The sequence below is a fragment of the Ahaetulla prasina genome, chromosome 3 (assembly GCF_028640845.1).
Source record: "Ahaetulla prasina isolate Xishuangbanna chromosome 3, ASM2864084v1, whole genome shotgun sequence".
Lineage (NCBI taxonomy): Eukaryota > Metazoa > Chordata > Lepidosauria > Squamata > Colubridae > Ahaetulla > Ahaetulla prasina.
The window spans coordinates 192,389,106-192,415,243 of NC_080541.1; the positions used below are offsets into that span (position 1 = coordinate 192,389,106).

The 26,138-nt window shown below is 38.2% G+C and overlaps 1 protein-coding gene across 2 annotated transcripts in view; it reads right to left on the reverse strand.

The window, feature by feature from the left end:
• Positions 1-26,138, reverse strand: part of NECAB3 (N-terminal EF-hand calcium binding protein 3) — a 135,323-nt gene that overhangs the window by 17,512 nt on the left and 91,673 nt on the right. For both annotated transcript variants that reach the window (XM_058178362.1, XM_058178361.1), the window contains 2 exons: positions 21,209-21,234; positions 18,374-18,471 (listed from right to left, as the gene is read on the reverse strand). In XM_058178362.1, the coding sequence (XP_058034345.1) occupies positions 18,374-18,471; positions 21,209-21,234 (124 nt within the window). The remainder of the gene's footprint in view (positions 1-18,373; positions 18,472-21,208; positions 21,235-26,138) is intronic.

Here is a 26,138-nt window from a genome sequence, read left to right on the forward strand (position 1 = left end):
TAACATTGGCCTAATCAGAGCAGAGAATTATCACTGCTGTTGGAGGTGAGGTGAGGTGGGTACGGTGGCTGAGAACATCTTAGTGATGTCCAAAAAATCTCGATCGTACATATACTTAGTTGCATAGGAAAGTACATTTTTTCAAACTATTTAGACTACGCCTACAAGATTTGGGCCTATGACCAATTGATGCAACAGAAATACAGAAAACTCTATGCTGCCATCTAGCCATTGTCCAGAATGTTGCAGCCCATGTTTTGTGGCTCTAGTCTGACTTTTTAATCTTTCTAATTGTTTGCATTTGGCTTGTAAGTTTTGTTGCCTTTTGCATTTCATGACTCTTATCTATATTTAATTTTTTGAGTCTGACCTTTCTCTTGGAAGTTTCAGTGGAATAGGATATGCAAAATAAATAATTAAGACATGTATTTGTTCTGTTCAGAAAATGAGATAAGCCAAGATTATTTTTTATTTAACAAAGCATCTATATTGTAACCTCTGCAAAACAACTTATCTTTGTCTTGATCAAGGCACTTGTGATGTGGAAGCCATACAATTCACCCTTCCTAAGGCAAAGAGGCACAAGATTGAACAAAGAAGCAATATTGTTGCTTATGTTGCCTTTACACCATGCCTGGCATTTCCAATAATTGGAAGCAACAGAGGATTCTTCTCTGCTTTTATAAGCACATATGGAAAAGTCTCTTTGGGCTACTGGAACTGCTAGAGAAAGCCCCCAAGCGAAGCAGGGTGGCCACTTTGCTGTTAAAGAAGCACATTGCTTTTGAAACATCTTCGAAATGGAGGAGCAATGCAGCATATTTTGCAATGCAAGCCTTCCTCTTGTGCAGCAAGCTTATTCCTTTAATGAAGGCCCCAAAAGAAATACTGTAATAGCACAAATATATATATTTGTTTTCTGAGGTTTTCACGGGTGTTTGTATATAGGTCTTTGGTTGTTCGGGTTTTCTCCCGTGTAAAATTGGAAGTGTCTTGGCGACGTTTCGACGAAGTTTCATTCGTCATCTTCAGGCTTCAGCTTCGTGCTTCTGGGAGCAATGTGTGATCGCAGCTGTTTCTTCCTTTTAACTGCTAGTGGGGGTTTGAACTGATTGGGTGGGAGCTTGGCTGTGCTCTGATTGGATGGGGGTTTTTCTGTGCTCTGATTGGCTGGGGGTGTGTCCTGTGTTGGTGGGGGCTTGGTTGTGCTCAGTCTAGTCTGTGCTGCAGGGGGATTTGAGCTGGTGAGCTGCATAGCTGTTGTTTGGCTTTGTGATCGTGCTACATCTTCATAGTGGGTGTCAGTCTGCTGCATGAATGGATTGGAGGGGTTTGAAATGGCTAATGTTGCAGCTGCGGTCTGGCTTCTGGTCCTTGGTCATGCTTCATGATCAGTGTGGGTTTGGGTCTGCTTTCTGGGTGGATGTGCGGTGGTGACATCCTGTGTGGACCTTGTGAGTGTGGGTCTGGTGTCATTCCTCATGTTAGGGACTCGTTTGTCAATAAGGGCGGGTTTCCAAATGGCTGGTAGGCGGGAGGTGTCATCTCGTTTGTTCATGCTGTGTGGGCGTTTTTCTATCTCAATGGCTTCTCTGATTATTCTGTTGTTAAAGTGTTCAGTTTTGGCGATAGTTCTGGTCTTTTTAAAGTCAATATCATGTCCTGTGACTTTAAAGTGTTGGACCAGGGAAGAAGTTGGTTCCTCTTTTTTGAATGAGTTCTTGTGTTCTTCAATGCGTGCACTTATTCTTCTGTTGGTTTGTCCAATGTATGTGGTGGGGCAGGCGGTGCATGGGATTTCATATACTCCTTGATTTTCTAACTCAATTTTGTCTTTGGGATTTCTTAGGATGGTGGATATTTTTCTGTTTGTGCAGAATGCTGTCTTGATGTTGTGTTTGTGGAGGATCTTGCTGATTCTGTCTGTGGTGCCTTTTATATATGGGAGGAGGGCTGTGCCGTTTTCTTGTTCTCTGTCTTGGATTTTAGTGGGGGGTTCTTTTTGGATTAGCTTGGTAATCTTATTTGTTTGGAATCCATTGGAAGTTAGTACGTTAGTGAGAGTGTCTAGTTCGGATTTTAGGTGTTGTTCATCAGCTAAGCCATTGAGATAGAAAAACGCCCACACAGCATGAACAAACGAGATGACACCTCCCGCCTACCAGCCATTTGGAAACCCGCCCTTATTGACAAACGAGTCCCTAACATGAGGAATGATACCAGACCCACACTCACAAGGTCCACACAGGATGTCACCACCGCACATCCACCCAGAAAGCAGACCCAAACCCACACTGATCATGAAGCACGACCAAGGACCAGAAGCCAGACCGCAGCTGCAACATTAGCCATTTCAAACCCCTCCAATCCATTCATGCAGCAGACTGACACCCACTATGAAGATGTAGCACGACCACAAAGCCAAACAACAGCTATGCAGCTCACCAGCTCAAATCCCCCTGCAGCACAGACTAGACTGAGCACAACCAAGCCCCCACCAACACAGGACACACCCCAGCCAATCAGAGCACAGAAAACCCCATCCAATCAGAGCACAGCCAAGCTCCCACCCAATCAGTTCAAACCCCACTAGCAGTTAAAAGGAAGAAACAGCTGCGATCACACATTGCTCCCAGAAGCACGAAGCTGAAGCCTGAAGATGACGAATGAGACTTCAAACGCCGCCAAGACACTTCCAATTTTACACGGAGAAAACCCGAACAACCAAAGACATATATATATATATATATATATATATATATATATATATATATATATATATATATATATATATAATTGAAAAAGTTTTACAAAGCTTTCCTCCCCCTCCCCTCCCTTCACAAACCCCTCTCCCCCTCCCCCTCCCCCCGACTTCCTGGAACAAACACAAGGTATAGTTAAAGATAAAACAAACATATGCTAAAAAATTTTCCCTTCTAACTCAATTATACTCCTACAGTTCTCATCAGTTCCTAACCTCCCCCAAAACAATCAGAAATAATATATCCTAATCATTCAAAGGCAGTCTGATAGTCTGATATCTGTTTTGGATATAGTCAATCCATTTTTTCCATTCATTTAAGTATCTTTCTTGCGTATTGTCTTTCAAAAAGGCTGAGATTTTTGCCATCTCAGCCAAATTAGCAACTTTCAATATCCATTCTTCTATTGTTGGTACTTCTTTTTTCTTCCAATACTGTCCTATCAGTAATCTTGCCGCTGTTATTAAATTTAAAATCAGTTTAGTCTCAATTACTGTACAGTCCGTGATAATTCCCAGCAGAAAAAATTGCGGCAGGAACTTTATCTTCTTTTTCAGACTTGTCTTATATTTTTTTGAACCCTGAAATCAGCGCTTGGCCTTATTGCCATGCACTCAAAAGACTGATTGGGCTTATTATCAGGGGATGTCTTATTTTTGGGGGGAAAGGGTAGCAGTTGTTAATAATATATTTCAATGTTCAATATCACTTTAGTTGTAAGCGTTACCTAATATTTCAGACTCTGCCACAAAACATAAAAGAAAACTTTTATAAATCAGAAGTAAAAAGAACAAACTTTGAAACAGCATCACTAGTACATCATGCAGCAAAGGAATAGCTAACAATTTGAATATTTAAAAATTATGAAACACAATCTAGACAAGATTAAGTAAGAATGAAAATACTGAAGATGAAAAATATTATTGGAAGGCAAGACAGAATGAAACAGTTGTGTTTATTTAGAAGATGTATAGAAAAATAGTATTTAGGAACTAATTTAAAAGGTGACTTGACCTAAAAAAGTAGGCAATGGTGTTTCTGGCTTGCCAAGACTAGTATTACAGAAAATACAACACTTAACCTACTTAAAACATTACAATTAACACGGCAGGGCTTTTACGTGTCTTGTTCAGTGGCACACAGTCTGTTTTCATGAATAGTGAATGGATCAAATGATCTTACAAAAATAGCTGCAAAGTTTCTGGCAGGATCAAAGTAAAGTGTGTGAAAGTCTACAATATTCTAAAATCAATGGTGGCTCAGCAAACCATATACAACACAAACTATGTCTGTAACATGATACAGTTAAGGTGTATATTTCATATGTATCGACAAAACTGAAGATGCATGAAAGGCCACATGGAATGGTAATCAAATAGGGGTGAAACACTATTCAGTTGTTTGTTTTTTCTGCACAAAATTTAAATCATTTCTTAACTTGTCTGATTTTAGTTGTTATTTCTGTTTCTGTTAAGAAGCTGCCTTTTTCTGTTCACCAATAAGATGGAGAAAGTTGAGGTCAAATGCTCCACTCTTACATCAATCTTTCATACTTTGCCTGCTTTTGTCAATTTCATACACAAATGAATAATCTTAATAGAAACCTCACTAGCTTCAGTCAATATGCAGATTTCTGTAGAAGTTTCCCAAATGATAGAATTGCGTGGAATAGTATTTGCTCAGAACACCCCAAAATCACAAACACGCTCCCTACAAGAAAGGAGACAAGTAGAGGTTGAATAGAAAATACTGTCTGGAGAGTAGGCTAAAGCATGAGTTATACTCCATAGGTGCAACTCTTTAATGTAATGTCCATCTATAGGAACTTTATCTATAGTTAAATGACATCTTAATAGTTCATACTCATGCTATGAGACCTAAAAGAATAGGTTAGAAATAGATTATATATCTATCCATCCCTCCATCTACCATCCATTGGTTAGGTCAAGTGATTAAGGCATCTGGCTAGAAAACAAGAGATTATGAGTTCAAGTTCTTCCTGAATAGAATAGAATAGAATAGAATAGAATAGAATAGAATTTTATTGGCCAAGTGTGATTGGACACACAAGGAATTTGTCTTGGTGCATGAAAGCCTATTGGGTGGCTTTGGTCCAGTCATTCTCTCTCAGCCCAACCCACCTCACAGGGTTGTTGTTGGGAAAATATGAGGAAGGTATTTTGATTATGTCTGCTGCCTTGAGCTATTTGTAAAAATAAAAAAGATGATATATAAGTGAAATAAAACAAAAAATAAAGTAAATAAAATAAAAATTTGCTAGGAATTAAAAACTTCATGGCATATAATCAATCAAACATGCTATCAAATCACATTTTACCAATTGCTTAAACCTGTTTTCTTGTATTGCATTCCTGTTTTCCTGCAATATAGGGTGGCTCTTTACCTAGACTCTCCATTACAACAAAAACTTTGTCCAGATTTGCATTACAGATTTTGTCATCCTATACCTGCACTGCTTTATTCTTCCTATACATTATTTCACTCTTCCTTTATAAAGCTATTCTAAACATTTTCCATAAATTCCTGACCTCAACATTCCCTAAATTTCTCTGAATCACAGCAGGTGGTAGCATTTAGCTTACCTTAGTTAATTCCCAAAAAGTTAAATAGGGGTGGGTCTGGATTACAAAGATTACATGGAAATCCCATGGCTACAAACTAATTGGGAAGTAAAAAATATCCAAGAAAAAGCAATGATAAATCATTTCCATAAATTTAACAAGAAAATCGTCTGGATGAAACACCAAGTCACCAAGATTAAAGCTCAATTTAAGGAATCCTTATCTTTTTATTGTATGTGTGACCAGTAACTAGAACTAAATTACTGGTCTAAAAAAATGCCAGATGAGATATAAAAATGCCTGCCAATTTCTAAGATCAGATTATAGTGCAAACTAGTGATGGAAGAAGGAATTAAATATTATATGGAATTTCATACAGCAGAAATAATTTCTTACTTCACCAAGTCATCTTCTGGAGATGAGCCATGTATATGTACAAATCCATATCTGTGATCCTGCCGATTACAGATTAATCTCATGCATGTGTAAATAAAGGTCTGTTGGTAAAACAACCAGAATTCAGACTGTAGATTATAATCTACCTTCTGCCTACCTCTTTCCTAAATCTTCTAGTTATTTCCTGCAGATGCCAATCAGAGCAATCAGATGTTAATCAGAACATTCCCCCCTCCCAAAAAAAAATGTGAAAGTAGCATGTTAGAAAAAAAAACCAGGTTGGATCGGGGAGGGGGGTCAAACTCAATTTCATTGAAGGCTGCATCAGGGTTGTGTTTGACCTCAGGCAGCCGGATGGCCATGGCCAGGGTGGCCCTACCCAGCTCAACGTCACTTGTGTCATGGGCATCTGTGGTACCCTGAGTGCTCTGTCAGTGAAAATGGACTCCCAAGCTCTGTTTTCAGTTGTGATGGCTTCCTGCAATCCTCTGCCCATGAAAACGGAGTTGGAGGGCTGCTTGCAGCCCTCCCAAACTCTGTTTTCACTGGCAGAGGCATTGCGGGCCAGTTTCTCACTGTCTCCAGGGCGGCCCCACAGGCTAGATCTAAGCACCCTGCGGGTTGTATCCGGCCCATGGGCCTTGAGTTTGATACCTCTATCTAGTGCAAAAAAAGTGCCCGGTCTAAGCTATAGTACAGGATCAGAGAGAGGCTCAATACATCTGGGAAAAGAAGGCCACCATTTATTAGGAAGATTCTGTTTTGCTTACAGGTCAAGGTAGTGCTGCTGCCTCCTCTTGGAAAACTGTCTCATGGTTCAAAAGTCCTCCCCCTGCTCTCCTTTCCCCTGGGGAACAGGGTAAATATTTACAGCCGACCAGAGCTGAGGGGCTGCCGTGGAGACAAAACCAGCCCCTCATTGCCATTTCCCTCAGCAGCACGACGAGGAGGAGGAGACTGTGAAATGCGGAAGATGCAGAGACTACTCACTTTGTTTTTCTTGCTTGAAGCGGAGAAATCAACCGCAGATGGAGATTCAGCGATTGCCAAGAATAAAATCAAACATTGGTACACCATACATCCAATAGGCATGAGGGGACAACCTGGCCTGTGAACGAACATCTGATGTTGCCAAATCAATGGCTGGAAATGAAAACCTCCAAAACATGGGAAGGCAATAAACCATCTTGAGCAGCTCAAAAGTCTTGTTGCGTTTTGTATGGTCATAAAGGGGAGCATAGGTAAAAAAATATATACATGGTTTTTTTCCCCCACACATGCATAAATTCCTATATTTTGTTGACAGTTAATAGTAAGGTGACATAACATTCATTGTGGTCACTGATGCACTGCAATATAATAAACAAAAACTGAAAGGGGAGAAAACTGAATCTCTTATTGCAATTATGTAGTCATATATTAGAGATATTAAAGATACTAAAGGTTAAATTGATAGAGTACTGATTGAGGTTATGGTTCAAGGGCTTCAGTTCAGTTAACACTCTTAGAGATAAATAGGCGACAAAAGCTGGAAAATTCTTGAGAATTTTATTTCCTTTAGGTCCCTTCATATTGGATTTTATATTGTGTGGTCCTTGCTGCTCTCTGAACTTGGTTGTTTTTTTGCAGATATTTTATTATCAAACTAGGTAGCATCATCAGTGCTAGAAGGGAGAGGGATATGCTCTCATATATTAGTGGCTTGTCCTGTCACTGTTGGTGGGTGTGGTCTTAATGGTTCTTCGTTAGTCTATTGTTTACTATTAGCTTGTTTGTCTGCATTGGTAGCTTTTTGGTTGAGGTATTTACTTCTTGATTGTTGCTCTAATGTTAATCTTGGTGTTTGGTCTTCTTATTCCTTTTTTTGGCTTTTTAATTGCCTCTTTTGAAATCACTAAACTCAGAGAGCACTGAGGACCCTACAATTCAATCCTGAGCTACAAATATTCTCTTCTACCAGATTTTATATCATCTCATGGGACAATCAACTATTAGTGATTTCAAAGGCAGGATGAGGAGGATCAACAAATTGCGGTTCAGTCTGGAGTCTTTGGAGATGTGGCTGTATAAACTGTTGAATATTTCAGAATATGTAGGCGTTTTTTATGAAGTCTCTTTTTTGATTTGTTAAGATAGCTATGATTTTTTCCATGCTCATGTGTTTGGGAAAAATTCAGAAAGAAATGACTGAATATACACAAACAAGCCTAAAGATAGCTGCAAGACTGCCTACTCCAACTAGTACTGTTCTGACCACTTACATCAAATTAGAGAAAGTATTACTGATTTGGGGGGATTTGGGATAGAGGGATTGAAGCAAGGAAACTCTGCTTTTCCATGGCAACACTGGACATTGGAACAGCTTCCCATCTGAAATCAGAGTACTTTCCTACTTGTTGACATTTTAGAAACTTTTAAAGATGAGTTGTTCCAGAGAGTTCCTTCTGATTTTATTACACCATCTATTTTTGTTCGCAATTTTTTGCTTGGATGACAATGTTTTATTGTTTACACAGTTGTATTATATAGGTTTTATTTACTGCAGTTTTATTCCTTAAGTACTGAAAGCCTCTGGATTGAAGCAGGATAGAAATAATTAGGAACTTCTGAGTCAATTACATGAGCCTACCAAAAGATGCAGATGCTTTAATAATACATGAGGCCCTTCATGTGTACCACAGTATGTTTTGAAACACTTCATTTGAAGGTACAGGCCTATTGTTGAGACACTATATGACTTCCTGCAGATTCCATATAAGAATCCTATATGGAGTACCATAGCAGTAGTACCATCCTTGTGGCCCATTATCTTTCACCGAATTCCAGTGATCATAGCTTCCTAGTTCTAGCATAGACTTAGATTATCTTTTTTATATCCCTGAAATCATTGTCTAGACTATTACATTAATTGAAACATAATCCACCTGATTAGAAATTAAATACAAATAATACAAGTAGTTCTCCACTTATAACAGTTCATTTAGTGACTGTTCAAAGTTACAATAGCACTTATCACCATTGCAGCATCCCCATGGTCACATGATTTATATTTGGATGCTTGAAAATTGACTCATATTAATGACGGTTGCAATGTCCTGGAGTCATGTGATCACCTTTTGCAACCTTCTGACAAGCAAAGTCAATGGAGAATCCAGATTCACTTAACAATCATGTTACTAATTTAACAACTGCAGTGATTCACTTAACAAATATGACAAAAGTTGTAAAATGGGGCAAACAAATTTCTCACTTAACAACATGAGCTCAATTGTGGTCGTAAGTCAGGACTACCTGTACAAGATCTAATATTTCAATAAATTATCTAAACTACCTAACACACAAATTCACATTTCAACCCATTTTGTTACTGGAGGATTCTTACATTTTATTTCAGTTTTTGTAAGTACAAAAGGCAATTTGAAATTGATTTGTAAATTTATATATTCTGGATGTATAATTTGTAGTTGTTAGGAACAAAGAACAGGTGATAATTAAGAGATTGTGCCTTACTTGACATTTTGGAATCCAAAGCATTTTATACTCACCTGTATTAATCCATTTCAGGTATATTAAGTCTCAAGCACAATTCTTTTACAACAGTTCTTACATAAAGCTCTTAATTTTATACAGTAGGAGCTGAATCTGAAGATGCCAGTGTGGGTTTTTTGATCTAGATCCTGAGCAAAGAATTGGACTTGAAGACCTGCTAGGTCCCTTCTGACTTTATTATATTGTTACTACCACTGAGAGATTTTTTTTTAAATAAGCCCGTGGCCTAAACAATAGCCAATAGATTCCACCAACTGACAGGGGTCTTTTCTTTGGTTAAGGCTCAGCCAAGACATTTTGCTACCTGAGGCACAGTAGAAAATGTTATCTTATTCTCCCCCAAGTTAAGATGCTCATAATCCTAAATTAGGCACACATGGGGATCCTACCTCAAAATATAACTTTCTATTTCTATCAGCAAAAACCTAGCGCCAAAAAAATATTGTAGATAACAATTTGTTGTCCTTCCATGACATTCAATATCTGCCTTTCTAGGCAACTGCCTCACTCACTTACCGGTAATTGTAACACCAGGCCTGATCAATTCATGGGCTTATCTATTCGTTTTTAACTATTTTTAAATCTAATGCCAATTTTACAAGCACCACACTCTTTTTCTAGAAATCTTCACACATCTGCAGAGAAAGGACAGACCAGAATTAATGATTGTGAGGAAACCATTCTGCAGAAATGATGTGGCAAAGAGAAGATGGGGGTTTATACACATGCATGTACTTATTTATGTGCATTTTTGTGAAAAAGAGGGAAAGATAGGCATGTATATGCTGAGGGAAAAAGACATCAGTATCTCTTCCAGAAGGAAAGAATATATATTTCAAAACTGCAATATAAATATTTATATAAAGAACAATAGTATATTTGCCTGACTCAATGTACTGCTGAACATATTTGTGCCTTCCTTTTCCACCCATACATTTTATTAGCCAACCACAAACAAGGCTCCTCTGTCAAAAAAATATGCCTACCTATCAGAGGTGATATTCAGCAGGTTCTGACCAGTTCTGGAGAAGCGGTAGCGGAAATTTTGAGTAGTTCGGAGAACAGGTAAATACCACCTCTGACTGGCCCCGGCCCCATCTATTCTTTGCCTCCAGAGTCCCAGCTGATCAGGAGGAAATGGGGATTTTGCAGTATCTTTCCCCTGGAGTGGGGAGGGAATGGAGATTTTACAGTATCCTTCCCCTGTCTCCACCATGCCATGCCATGCCACACCTACCAAGCCATGCCCACAGAACCGGTAGTAAAAATTTTTTGAATCCCACCACTGTAGTACCTATGTCATAAAATTCTCAAGACTCATGGCTACAGCTGCAATGTACTTTGATCTCACCTGGGACTTGGCAAGAACTGGTACATGGAGGCTGGGCCACTAAAAATTTTCACAACGCCTTTGATAATATTTTTGTGTGGATAAGAGTACTGTGGTCCAGAGTACTTGCAAGTGTTTGAATAATTGTGCTTGTTAAAGATGCTCATCTTAGAACGAAGTATCAACTGAAGTCCTGCAGGGCTCCATCGTCAGCCTGTGCTAGTCAACAAGTTTATAAGTTACAAAGATAGAATGGGATGGGAATGAATGAAATGGATACTTATTATATTTGCAGTTGATATTAAAGCAAGGTGATCAGCTAGCAATTTAGAGGGCAAAATCTTGATTTCAAATGATTCTGGCAGGCTTAAATGCTGGACCAAATCCAGCAGGATGATGTTCAATGGTGACAATATAGAATAGAATAGAATAATTTTTTATTGGCCAAGTATGATTGGACACACAAGGAATTTGTCTTGGTGCATATGCTCCAAGTGTACATAAAAGAAAAGATAGTTCAATGTCTTGATCTATAAGATTCCCTTCCAACTCATACATCTCCCTCTCTCCCTCTCTCCTGACATGCCTCCCTCTCTCTCTAACATGATTTTCAAGCATTTTCTTCTGACTGAAGTTCACTACATTATGGGCTGCTCCTATACAATTTATACGTAGATGGAAATAAATAAAGTAATGGGGACCAGTTTGTGGAATGCCAACTATGACACAGGGAAGCCTTTTTTCTTTATTTGCTGAGACATTTCATATTACAGATAATATTGCCACTGTTTCTATTTACAATATGATTGACTATATTATACCTGGCTTTTTAAAAATAAAAAAAATCTGAATATTCATTATGAAATATTAAGACTGGAACTAAAAATTGGATTTATTTTATATTCAAGATTTCCATTAAGAGGTCAAGTTTGCATCAGACTCCTGCATTTTTCCCACAACAAGAAGTCTGTGGAATAAGTTTGACTGAGATAGAGAAACTGGCCAAGGATTCACTCAGTGAATCCTTGACCGAGGATGAATTTGAATCTATACCTGTCCTAATCTAGCTACTACATCACTTGGGTCTTGCTCTTGCTAGTTTTTGAATAGGAGTCTACCTGGAAATCCCAAGAAAAATGTTCTTTGTGGAGAAAAGATGGAGAACAAACTAGTTGGATAAAAATAACAAACACTTTTGAGTCAGATATCAAACAGAACTAATACTTTTGAAATATGTATGAAGAGAGGGGATAGAAGGCATTATAGAATCTGATGACATCATAAAAGTGGATTCTTCTTGGGGGGAAAAATTCAGTGGAATCTAAGAATTCTTAGCGAGCTTGAATATCTTCATCTATCAACTACTGATTCTCCATTTGGCCAACATCTCCCCCAAGGTTTTTTTTACGTAGAGGCTTCCAGAAGTGTTGTTAAAGATTAGTGAACAGATTTCATGGGTCAGAACAAATGGGTAGAACAAGAAGCAATGGGTGGAAACTGATCAAAGAAAGAAGCAACTTAGAACTAAGGATAAATTTCTTGACAGTTAGAACAATTAATAAGTGGAACGACTTGCCTGCAGAAGTTGTGAATGCTCCAACACTGGAAATTTTTAAGAAAATGTTGGATAACCATCTGTCTGGGATGATGTAGGGTTTCCTGCCTGGGCAGAGGGTTGGACTAGAAGGCCTCCAAGGTCCCTTCCAACTCTATTGTTATATTATATTATATTAAATTCCATCCCTTATCAATCACTATATTATAAATGCTGTGAAAATAGTTGGGGACTTGAATATTAAAAGATAATAATATTAACAATATTAAGAGAGGATGAGAGTAAAGAGGTTGGCTGAGAGGATGAATATATAAATCTGTTCAAACGAGGATGCTCTAGAAAGATGCAATAAAACTCTATTCATGTATCAAAGGTTTACAACAGGTGTAAACAGGTTTTATGGACTCTCTGTAAGAAATTAAGGCTGAGAGTTCTGGAGGTCAGGTAGGATGAAAAATTGTTTCCAAAAATCCTAGTTGCCTGTTATATCTACTTGTATTTTCCAATGGTTAACTCTCTCCTAAACTTAGACGCTACTCATCAGTCCTTCCCTGCCTTGAAGACGGTATCAGTTCCAAACAATCTGGTCTCATAATCTAGATTTCCTGAACTGTTCAGCTTGCCCCTCCTCTACATGGTGCCAGTAACCTCTATGTGGATTTAACAACTGAGGCAAGATTGTTTAAGCCCCACGCTAAAACCAGGACCTAAGAAAAAGAGGCCTCATAAACTCCACTTTCTCAGATTCTGATTGTGACAGAACTGTACAAATAAGATGGCATGCTGTTACACTGCCATAGGGCACTTTACTTTTCCACAAATAACACAAGAGTTGTTTATCTCACAAAAATATCTGGATGGAAATTCAGGATGCAAGACATATAGGCGAGATGCAATCTGCATTTTTTGCAAATCTCCTGGGCATCTGAGAAGTAGTATGCAGGATTCTTGTCATGGGTTTCCTTACATATTCTCTGCAAACCATGATACTTTCTAAGAGTATTAAGGACTATGTCATGGAGTACAGTGATATAATATCATGAATATAAAATGAGAGCACATTTCTCTGGATTCCTTGCAGTGTTAGAAAGGTTTCTGTACCATGTCCCTCACTCATATAGCATTAGGTTTTGTTTCAGTAATTTATATAAAAAATATATTAAAGCTGTAATTTACTCTGAAGGTAAATTCACTTGAGAACTTGAAATACGAACTATATTTTCAACCAGTTATTTGAATAAACATCCCATTTTGTCAAAAAACCTAACATAAAGGAACAAAAACCCTCATACTTTTGCTAAGAATTAGTCTCTAAACTGTGATGGGAATATTATGAATAATGCTGACAAATTTTATGTCAGTTAATGTTTTTAAATGGAATGTAATAATTAGGAATATGTTTATATGTATTGAAATATATGATACTCAAACATCTCGCCATTCACACAAAGATATGTATAAATTTTAAATAATAATAATAAAAACTTAATTAAAAATGTTTCTTTAGTCTATAAAGAAGAATATCACTTTGCATTTAAAAAAAAACTTTCTATGCTATTATATTTGGTCCTGAAACGGCATGCTTTACTGTTCTTATATACATATACATATACATATACATATACATATACATATACATATACATATACATATACATATACATATACATATACATATATATATATGTAGGCCTTTGGTTATTCGGGTTTTCTCCCACGTAAAATTGGAAGTGTCTTGGTGACGTTTCGACAAAATCTCATTCGTCATCTTCAGGCTGGTGTTTTCAGCTTCGTGCTTCTGGGAGCAATGTGTGATCACAGCTGTTTCTTCCTTTTAAGTAAGAAGAAGCACAAAGCTGAAAACACCAGCCTGAAGATGACGAATGAGACTTCGTTGAAACGTCGCCAAGAAACTTCCAATTTTATGCGGGAGAAAACCCGAATACAAAGACCTACATATATATATATATATATATATATATATATATATATATATATATATATATATATATATATACACACACACACACACACACACACACACAAACACACCTTACTTATTTCCAAAGCAGGTTCTGCTTCGTTTATCTAACCATACATAAAAACAATCCCAATGGGGGGGAAGGGGAGCCTAGAAACAAGTTCCCCCTTTTTTGTCAATGTTGAATGTTGAGTATTTCTTCTGTAGGATTGATCAGATATACTTAATCTCTTTCTCAAATAGTGACTAAAAGCAGTTGTCAGACAATAAATGCATATTTGAGACAATAAATCCATTTTAAAAAGTTTGGCTTTTCCCCCTTCTTTTATTTCCCAGTTATTTTCTCATCTAGGAAATCAAAGACGCATAGTGCAAGATTATGGAGAAAATTGCACTTGTAGTAGACAATGGAAGCAGTTTCTGTCGATCAGGCTTTGCAGGCGAAGAAAAGCCAAGAATTGTCTTGAAAACGGCATCTCTTCCTCCTATCTATCATCCTATCTGTTCTCTCAGTGGTGAAAAATTGCAAACTCAGCCACTAAAGCATGGTATTATAATAGATTGGCAAGCTATGGAGAATTTATGGAGCCATCTTTTTTATTGTGGGTTGCAAGTTTCCACTGAGGACCATCCCATATTGACAAGTGATTCCCCTTCCTGTCCAACTACAAACAGAGAGAAGATGGCAGAGGTATTTTTTGAAGGGTTTAGTGTCCCAGCTTTCTATGTGGCCAATACAGGGTTCCTCTCACTCTGTTACTGTGGTAGAATTACTGGACTGGCTGTAGAAGCTGGGGCAGGGATTTCCCATGTTACTCCGATATACTCTGGACAAACATGTATGGAAGGTATCTATCGATTGGATGTGGCTGGAAATGGTCTCTGCAAATACATGCATAACTTGCTGCTCAATAGCTCTAACAATGTACATCTTCTTAGCACCTTGAACAAAAAGATGGTTACACAACTTAAGAAAAACTACTGCTATGTGTCCATGGACTACAAAAGGGATCTGCAAGAAAAAACTTGCCATAAACCTGTGAGCATTGAGACCCCTGATGGGCACTTGTTAACTATAGACAAAGAACGCTTTTTCTGCCCAGAGCCATTGTTCAAACCCCATCTGCTCAGCCAGAGCTCTCCAGGGCTACATCATTTGGTTTTCCAAAGTCTGCAGAAGGTTCCAGATGAGTTCAAAGGAGAAATCATTAACAATGTTGTGTTGTCAGGAGGTTCCTCATTGTTTCCTGGTTTTCCAGAGAGGATGTGCTTGGAATTGAATGCTTTATTCCATGGGAGAGAATATTTTATTAAAATTCTGGCTTCCCCCAAAAGAAGTACAGCAGTTTGGCTTGGGGGTTCCTTGGCAGCTTCACTCAGCTCTTTCCAAAGCTTGTGGATGAGAAAACAAGACTATCAAGAGAATGGAGCAGCATATGTGCACAAGAAATTTAAATAGGTTAAGATATGTTCAGTGATATTCAGACTATCATCCCATTCATTAAAATGGAACTACAGCAAGACATTAATATGGGGAAGAGAAAAAGACCAGAGTTTGTTTTCTACCTGTGATTGTTTTTTCTATTCAACCAACATTCTCTTGATTGTAATTCTAAATATGGAGTTGAGAAGAGAAAAATCTGGGGACAAAAGTAACTTCTATGCTATTAATATTCAGAGAAGTACGATTTAATACAATATTACTGTGTTAATATATTCTAAAGTCAAGGTTGAGCCATACATTATATTTTCATAACTGTTTTCTGAAAGTTGAAAAAGAAATATCCTACAGGAAATAAAGCTATTAACCCAAAAGCTACCTGAATACACTTATCTTTCGTAAAAACAAGGACGATCTATATTCCTTGCAAAAGAAAACTCTTAGCTAGCTCCATATTTGAATGGAGGTTCCTCAGATACAAAAAGTGTAAATATTAAATGTATAAATTTAAAGCACATTCTCATTATTTCAAAAAGAAAAAAATACAATTTTGTGAAATCATACATTGATATAGAACTAATGTAACTAATATAGGATATAGATTTAGCGTAGTTTAAATATTTCTTATTATATGGTAGTTTAAGTTCCAGAGCAGCAATACTGGCTACTGCAATCCAGATATGTTGGATTACAATTCTCACAATATCTAGCTATTCTTTAGCTAAATAGCAGGGTTTGGGAAACACTGTTTTATCCTTTAGTCTTTCTGATTCATTCTGTTTGCAGTCTACTCAAAAGTTTGTTTTCAGAACAACAGGATATTTTCATACATGTAGAGTCCTTACTCAGGTCAAATAAATGATTATCCTACTCAAATAGGAAAGATTTTATTCAGACGTGACTTTTGTGTCGTGCCTATTTTATAGAGGAATTTCATCAGAAGAAACGTTAGGAATCTGTTATTCTTTCCTCTCCAATATATTTTGAGCCTATCTGAAACAATATTATTGGAATTGTTTCATCTTCCTTTTGAGTTGATCCAGAGAAGAGGAGGAATGTTAAACAATTGGATAATCAGATCAGATAATCTTCCACCAAAGTTTGAATTTATATCACTGTCATATTTGGAGCAGAATACAATTGTTATTTAATTGGTCCTTTAAAGCAGGTCCACCATAGCCCTTTTCAATTCTCAGAAGCTTCTCTAAGAAGACAGCTTCTGAACTCTTAAGATGCCTGGGAAAATAGAAACCTAGAAAATTCAGTTTTTGGCCCCTTCTTCTTTGGAAACACAAACTTCAGCTTGCTGTGTAAAACCTAGTGTAATCCATTACCAACAAATGCAATGTATGTAAATTATGAACATTTTTCCTACTCCATGTACCAAATAAAACTGCTGTTGGCAATGGATAAAAAGAGAGGTATTTCATATTCTACAGTTTTCTTTTTCTCTCTCTCATCATGATTGATTTCTGTTTTTGTGGTCAAGACTGCATTTGGACTTTGAATCTTGTCAGTATCTGCAGCAAAAATATGGCAAGGTCCAGGAAAAAAAGTTGTGTAGGACCAAAACCTAAAACTGACTTAATTTAAATAAAATCAGTACAACTGAAAGCTGCCAATTGCTATTCATTTATGTAAGAATTTCATTTTTCCATTACATTATAAATTATGACTAGGTAGCAACATTTAGAGGAATTATGGAATTTGTATCAACAGGTTTAGAAACCAGATAGAGTTCTGAACTCATAGGTGGTACATTCCTTCTTCCAGATCCATCTGAAAGATCAAATTTGTGGCAAGCTAACATTCTACAATAACTCTTCATTTGGATTCCATAACTACACAGTATGTGTTATTGCTGTCTTATTGAGCCAGGTTATTTTTTTCATTGAATAGAAACTACCCTGTTTCCCCAAAATAAGACATCCCCTGATAATAAGCACAATCAGGATTTTGAGCAATAAGGCCAAGCGCTTATTTCAGGGTTCAAAAAAATATAAGACAGGGTCTTATTTTCAGGGAAACACGGTATCTGGAACTCATACACCTATCTTTTTCTATCATTAGTAACCCTCTACAAGCATTCTGAAAGCCATTCTCTCTTCTGCCTTCCAATTCATGTTTCTGAAATAATACCTTAGTAGTTGTGTTTAGGATTACAAAAAGAAACCTGGGCCTAATATGTATGAGAGCAATTTAAAATAGAAAAATGATCCATTTTATATTCTTATGGAACTTTGAATATTGTAAATGACCCAAAGGCACATAGCTAACTGCCTCTGTGAAGCCCTGTCTCAGGCTGAAACTTATTAAACTAATTTTTTCCTTAACTGATCTCTGGAATACACATTCCCATGAACGCAACAAAGGCTTGGAATATACCTTATTTTGATGTCCATTACACTGTTCCTTAGAAGGTCAGATCCTGAAGAGGAAACTGAAATACTTTGGCCATTTAATGAGAAGGAAGGACTCACTGGAGAAAAGCCTAATGCTGGGAAAGATTGAGAGCAAAAGAAGAAGGGGACGACAGAGAACGAGGTGGCTGGATGGAGCCACTGAAGCAGTAGGCGTGAGCTTAAATGGACTCCAGAGGATGGTAGAGGACAGGAAGTCCTGGAGGACCGTTGTCCATGGGGCTGCAATGGATCAGACATAACTTCGCAACTAATAACAACAACAACATTGCACAAGTATATTCAAAAGAAGGTAAATTCTAATTAAGCTAATTAAAGCCATCCGTAAGAATAGTATTGGAAATGAATTCACACTTACCAGTTTGGTTTTATCCATAGCTGATAAGACAGCGATGTTGAGTTGCTCCAGCGCAGACAAAACATGTCTGTATTCTCCAAGATGTTCTGTGAAATAATCTGCAGCAGAAAGGAGGAACATGCTTTTGTTACTGTATTCTGCTATGCAACCCCCACATTCCATTTGCAAGGTCTTCTCAAAATATTTTAAAAACAACCTACAATTTTCTTACTCCACCCTCCCAGTTCAGGAAAATTTGGAGCTTTCAGGAAGCAGCTTCAGGCAAGCAATCAGTGCAATGCTGAATTTCGCCAATAGCTGAGCACTGAGAAATGACAGCCAAGGCTTCCTTGTGAGATTTTCCCAGAGTCCTGTTCATTAACAAACTATCCATCTCTCATCATGAAAAAAGAAGCACGAAGTTTTCTTTTCAGCATAGCACAAATTTAGCACACTCTATGATAGGGGTGTCAAACTCAAGGCCCAGGGGCCGGATCCGGCCTGCAGGATACTTAAATCTGATCTATGGGGCCATCCTGGAAACAGCAAAGGACTGGCCCACGGTGCTTCTGCCAATGAAAATGGATTCCCGAGCTCCATTTTTGGCTGCCACAGCCACCTGCAACCCTCTGCCAGTGAAAACGGAGCTCGGGAGGGCCGCACCTTGGCAGCCTAGAGCCTGTTTTCTCTGGCATAGCACTCAGGCCACCACAGGCGCCCCTGACAGAAGTGACGTTAAGCTGGCCATGCCTACCCCAAGGTCAAACACAACTCTGATACAGCCATCAATGAAATCAAGTCTCACACCCCTGCTCTATGAAGTATGTTTGCCCAACAAATCCTGATAGTACTACAGAGGCATTTAAAGGCTTCTGTTTTTTAAGCTGCGCTGAGTGAAACACAGCTAGGAGGCAAACTATCTGTAGTCCATCCTATGAGAAAGCAGAATCTGAATAATGCAGGGTGAACCTAGTTAGAATGAAAGTTTCATCAGGAATTAAAGTACTGTGGGAAAAAAATCTCTGGTTTTCACAGTATGGTAAGGAGGCGAGTGTTTCAGATTTTGCAGTGCATTATGGCTGGTTGGCTGTCAACAGTTTACAACTGGCAGAGCCTGTTTAATAAAATGATCATGTAGAAAGGCTTATTAATTCAAAACAGCATGCCATTTTATCCTCATGATTTTAAAGCAATTTTAAATAGTAAGGTAGCATCTATAGGTAGTCCTTGACTTATGCCCACAATCAAGCCCAGCATTTCTATGTTAAATAAGATATTTGTTAAGTCAGTTTTGTCCTATTTTACGACCTTTCTTGCCACAGTTGTTAAGTGAATTACTGCAGTTGTTACCGTGTTTCCCCAAAAATAAGACCCTGTCTTATATTTTTTGAACCCTGAAATAAGTGCTTGGCTTTATTGCCATGCGCTCAAAAACCCAATTGGGCTTATTATCAGGGAATATCTTATTTGGGGGGAAACAGGGTACTTAGTAAAAGGTTTGTTAAGTGAATCTAGATTCCCCATTGACTTTGCTTCTAAGAAGATCTCAAAAGGGAATCACATGATAGGGTTGCACACCGCAACCTTCATAAATGTGAACTAGTTGCCAAGCATCTGAATTTTGGTCACGTGAACCATGAGGATGCTGGAACAGTAATAGGTGTGAAAAATGGTCATAACTCATTTTTTTCAGTATCATTGTAACTTCAAACAGTCACTAAATGAACTGTTGTAAGTCCAGAACTACCTATATTGCATTCTTGGGTATTTTATGGCCTACAGGCCACATTCTTCAGCTGTCCCACAGTGTTGCCTGTCCCACAGTGTTGGCATTATTATTGGCAGGGAGTAGGGTGTTGGGGACAGGGCTATGGTAGCAGCCTTCCATAACAGTCCCAGTTTCTCATGTGGCCTCTTGGGAAAATCAATTGCCCACTCCTGCTGTATTATTCTATAATCTGTGTTTCGTGACCACAAACAATTTCTGTGACATTACAGAATAGTACAGGGCAGGATCATAAATATGGCACTCTTTGAATGTCTAGAACAGGGATGTCAAACTCGTGTCATCACAGTGGCTCATTTTTTTTATTATTATTATTACATTTCTATACCACACCATCTCCCGGAGGACTCAGGGCGGTTTACAGCCAATTATTAAAATACCCACACCAATACAATATAAATATAATAAATAACAATATTTAAAAAACAATTAAGAACAAATATTTACTGGCCGAATCACTAAAACTGTCAAAGACCGATTAAAACCCCTTAAAAATTTCGCTAAAATATGTCTTACGCTAGTCCCGCTCGGTGAAATAGTAAAGTCTTCAGTTCACGTTTGAAGGCCCGGAGGTCGGGGAGTTGGCGTAATCCCAGAGGTAGCTCGTTCCATAGGGCTGGTGCCACCACAGAGAAGGCCCTCCCCCTGGAGGCCGCCAACCTACATTGTTTGGTCGACGGCACCCTGAAGAGGCCCGCTCTGTGGGAGCGCACAGGTCGTTGGGAGGGAATCGGTGGCAGAAGGCGGCAGAAGGCTCATGTGACATATCACAACTTTTCCCCCCTTCACTAAACCAGGCATGGGCGTGGCTAGCGCGTGACGCATCGAGCCTCTGGGCCGCAAGTTTGACACCCTTGGTCTAAAATAACTTTGGGTATTTTGGCAGAAATGGTTCAAGCACATCTCTAGAGCACCATACTGGAGGAAAGAACAAGTTTTTGTCCAATGTGGTATTCTGGGAAGAAAAATAGATCACATCTAAGAAGGGGGCAAAAAACCCCACCCCCAAATATATCAAGAAAAGTTAGGACGTATATATTCCACAGTAAGAGTAGTTATTGAGTACTTACCACACAACTTCTCCGTCTCTAAATTGCTGTAGAACCACACATAAAAAAGGAAAAATATTTGTATGAGATAATTAATAAGAGCTTGAAGGGGACAGTTGCAGAAAGAAACAAAATGGAAACTGTCAATTAAAGTTGCTGACTTATCTTTGTTTCAAGATTATAGAAACCAGCAATATTTGAGGCCTTTCAAAATACGTCATATGGTAGACAGCTATTATTCTGTTTAAATCTATAAAAATCTGCAATATATAATTTAAACATTGGTTATATGGAGGTGCTATTCAGACAATGCATCTTGCAATTACAATAATGTACTACAAAATATGATAAGTCTGAATGGGCCATGGGGAAGCCGTGTTGTTATGTTATCTGATTCAACATTGTCTCTGCCAATCAGTGTTGCGGTCCAGAGTTCTGAGAGGAGAAGTGACAGGGGAACACATGGGCAGACCCCCTGCTTCCAGAAGGGAGCAGGGCAGTTAAAACAAAATGAGATGAGAAAGAGAGGGGGGCGGGAGGGGGGGAGGGAGGAGGAGAGAGATGCTAGATAGTAGAAGGGGAGCATCTGCAGGTATTGCTTGACACACAGTCTTTAGGCCATCTTACTCTAATGTTAATGATTTTCCATCATCAGTGACCAGATCCTAGTATTTCTGTGTAAATAAGATGGGATCGGTAGATAGAGAGGAGATAGGAAGGAAGCCGAACAAATGAGGCTGATTGTCATGTTGAAATTCCCTTTTCTAAACTCATAGGGCAGGTTTTTCTCAGCCTCCTCATGATACGGAAACTCTGCCTGTAAAACACATGTGCTCTGTTGGGGAACTATTTACTCAAAAGAAAGTTCACTGAATTCTCTGAGGTTGTTTTTTTTGAGGGGGGGAGGGGGTTAGGTAAGTAAATAGAGGATTCCATACAATACTCTTTTTTTTCTTATTTTGCATACTGTTTCAGATTTCTCCAACTTTTCAGTGGCCACATTGTAAGTTTCCCACAATGTCACATTTGGCTTTCTGTCCCAGTAATAACCCTGTGCCATCTGTTTCACTGAAAATAGATGCTTCTCATGTTTTTAAAAAAGGATAATGGTGAAAAAGAATATGAGAGAGGAAATATATTTCAGTGCCTTTGGCAAAAACAACAAGAAATAATGGACAAACCAAGATGGCAACTACTTCTGGCTCAACCCGACATCCCAAAATACATACAAGGACAAGAAAAGAACCCAGATCACCCCCCTACAACATTACTGGAACCTAACTTGAAATCTAATAAGGGACAAAAACAGATGAGAGTCGACTCTTACTTCCCCACCGTAGAAGCAACTAAAATGTGAGCGAAGAATCCACAGTCCCAGGAACCCTTTCACCTCCAAAGACCATAATAACAAAGCACCCAGCACCCATATATTCAAATACATTTCACTTCCTCAACTCTGCCCAAATCATTCCCTGGAACAGGGAGATAACCTCCTGGAGCAAGCTCCTGGTGTCCTCCCATAATAATTATATATCACTAAACCTTCCCAGGAGGATTGCCTTCAGCCTGCAGAAATGTTAATTTTTATATTATAATAATTAAATGAAAATGCAGCCAAGGTAGACAGCCTCCAGCAAGCCTTGGATCTACAAATCCCCCACAGCAATCTGATATGACACAGGGATGTCATGATGAAGTCAGCCACTTCAGCACTTGACAAGCCATATCTCCAGATATCTGGAAACAGTTAAATTAATTAACTACCATTGTGTGCTCCAACCACAATTGTACCCTAATATAGTCTTTATATGATATACAGTGAAAATAGGTTAAATGCAGGCCATGGCTACAATCTCATGCACAGTCATCTAAGAGTAAGTTACTTTGAATACTGTAGTTATTGCAAAGAAGGATCAATTCATTTGTGCTGTTGTACTTATTTGATTGCATCAGAACATGGAAAGTCACTATGATTAAAGAAATTAGCTGCTTTAAAGCAGGGAGTGGTAGACAGAGACTGAAGTGGATCTAGTAATTAATCTGTTTCTGGATGGTTTTTCATTTGGTTTTTGAATACACTATTATTTTTTTAACTTTAGATGCTAAGCTTTCAAGATTTATGACATCATTTTAATAAAAGCAATTAAGGTATTTGATGGCTTCTTTATAGCTAAAGATCTGCATGTGTGTGAATGACCACACTGCATAAAAACATATTGCTTCCTGTTTCTGCAAGGAAGCCAGCTGCATTTTTGTACTTACTGAGCCCTTTTTATCTTCTGAATTTGTAACAAACATTAACCAATTAATAATTAAAATGCTGAATAATTTATTGCTAAGAAAACCTCAAGAAAACCCAAGCTGCTAAGATGCTGTAAAACAGAATGCTGACTGCGTAGATTGCAGAACAGAAATATTATGCTTTAATTATTCTTTGAGTAATGAATTATAGTAGTATATTGCTTGTACAAAGTGCTTTATGGTATATTAATTTTCCTCAGCCAAATTTTCTGTGGACAACTTTAGGAGCAAATACAAAAAGAATGTAATGGCATTTTCAAGTTGTTTTGCCAACATCAAATTGTGCTTCTTTTAACCTCTTGAAAACATTGCAGTATACAGTGGGATAATGGTACTAATCATCATTGTGATGCTTACGATAATTTAGCATTCATACAAAATAGTGCTGAAAATTCTTCAAGAAAATGTTATTCTTTGCTTTTTATTCTTGCATTTCCAATGAAAGGCTGTAAGACTGAATGACATTGACTGGATAAGATCACTATGAACTGGGATAAGATGTGAATCACGGACCTTCTGATTTGTAGAAATAGCAGCAATATATTTACCCAATTGCCATCTGCCCAGTGGTGGGTTTCAATTTTTTTTACTACCGGTTCTGTGGGTGGTGGCTTGGTGGGTGTGGCTTGATGGGCATGGCAGAGGAAGGATACTATAAAATCTCCATTCCCACCCCAGGGGAAGGATACTGCAAAATTCCCATTTCCTCCTGATCAGCTGGGACTTGGAAGGTAAAGAATAGATGGGGGGGGGCAGTCAGAATTTTTACTACCGGTTCTCCGAACTACTCAAAATTTCCGCTACCGGTTCTCCAGAACTGGTCAGAAACTGCTGAAACCCACCTCTGCATCTGCCCCTACACCATCAGGGGCCTGGAAGGATTCCAGAACTGAGATAAGAGCAAAAGTAACACCCACATCAGTCCACAACAAAGGGTCTCTTCCTGGCCCTTGTGATGTATAGGTTGTTTTGCCCCTGCTTTGGTTTTTATAGGAAAACTGGCAGGCCAGGCACAAGGGAATGGGCACAACTTCCCATGAAGTTAAGTGGTCTTTTGAGCTGAGGTTGGCAGAAATACTTTTTAGCATTTAAAGGTAATCTGGAACATTTTCCAAAGAAAATTAACAATCCTTTCACTACGTGTTCCAACAGATGTATTTATTTTTGTATGCTACAGAGAGATAATTAGAAAAAGAGCAGGATTAAGAAATTCAATTAGTTTATTTTGCGCATTTGTGCACTGAATTAGTAACACATGAATCTTCGTTGTGTTGATTTCATTTATCTCTCAGGCTCTCATCTCTATGGAACTCTATGCACCAGCATGCCTACTGTCCCTGTCCTAATATTCCTTTTTATTTTTACTCTTCTCTTTTCATGTATTCAAATTATGTTTATACTTTTACCTGTCATCTTATATATGCTTGACAAATAAAATAAATAAAATAAATAAATAAATAAATAATGCATAATTGTTTCTTCCTTCAGTTTACCTTCTCACTCAGCATAGGATAATGAGATCGTATACTGTAAATTATCTCAGAAAATAGTTACCAGTATAGAACCATCTTATTCATGAATTACCATGGTGTCTGTGGATAGCTACAAAACATATATTTACCAACAAATTGCCTGAAAGACAGAGATCTAATTACTGGTCAACTGGACACATTTCTAAAAGAAAATATTGTTTAAACGAATGCTTATAAAACACAAGTGAGCTTTTGAGATTCTTATAAATAAAAGCTGATAATTTGCTCTGCAAGATGCCATCTTCTCATATATTTATTTTTAATTAAAATCACTTAAAAATTAAGAGGTGAGAAAATGTGGTGCATATTAATGATGACTCAGTGGGATTTCAGTGAGAGCTTGGGATATGTGAGGATCTAATGGGCAGTTCAGCTGAGGGGTTAGTCATTGCCTGGAATGGGTAGATGGATGGGGCCTTTGTTCATATTGCCCTTGTATGTGCGTGGATTGGGGGCATCATTTTATGATGCTTATCTATTCTATTCTATCTATTTATTCTTATTCTTATTCTATTCTATTGGATGAAGTTATCTGCTGGTTTGATGATACTCAGTTATATATTTCTACAGTGGGCTGGCCAAGACCAGTGCCTGGAGCCTGTGTGGCTTTGGATGGGAAGGAATCATCCCCAGCTCAATCCTAACAAAACTGAATGGCTGAAAACTGAACAAAAATGAATAACTTCATCTGGTACATCAGTTGCTTTCTCTCCTAGATGGAGGGGCCTTTCACACAGAATGTTCATGTAACACCTCTGCTTTGCAAGCTGCACTAGTTGCCAGTTTCTGAGTCTGATTCAAGGTTTAGATAACACTTATAAAGCCCTACATGGCATATGGGTGGGTTATTTGAGGGATATCCTATTTCCTGTAGCATCTGAGTAATCTGATCCTGCAAGCTTGGCACATTCTGTTATGTGTTAGAACCCTGGAAGCATACCATTCCTGTAGCAGCACCTCCCCTCTCAGATAATGTTTCACCTGATGATTGGATGGTCCCCATCCTGCTGTTTAGAATGGCCTTTGAAATCCTGGCCCTTCACCCAGTTTTTTTTGCAAGGAGAGTGAAATCCCTTTTCTTTCTTCTTGTCAGGTGTGTTATTCTTATCATATATTAT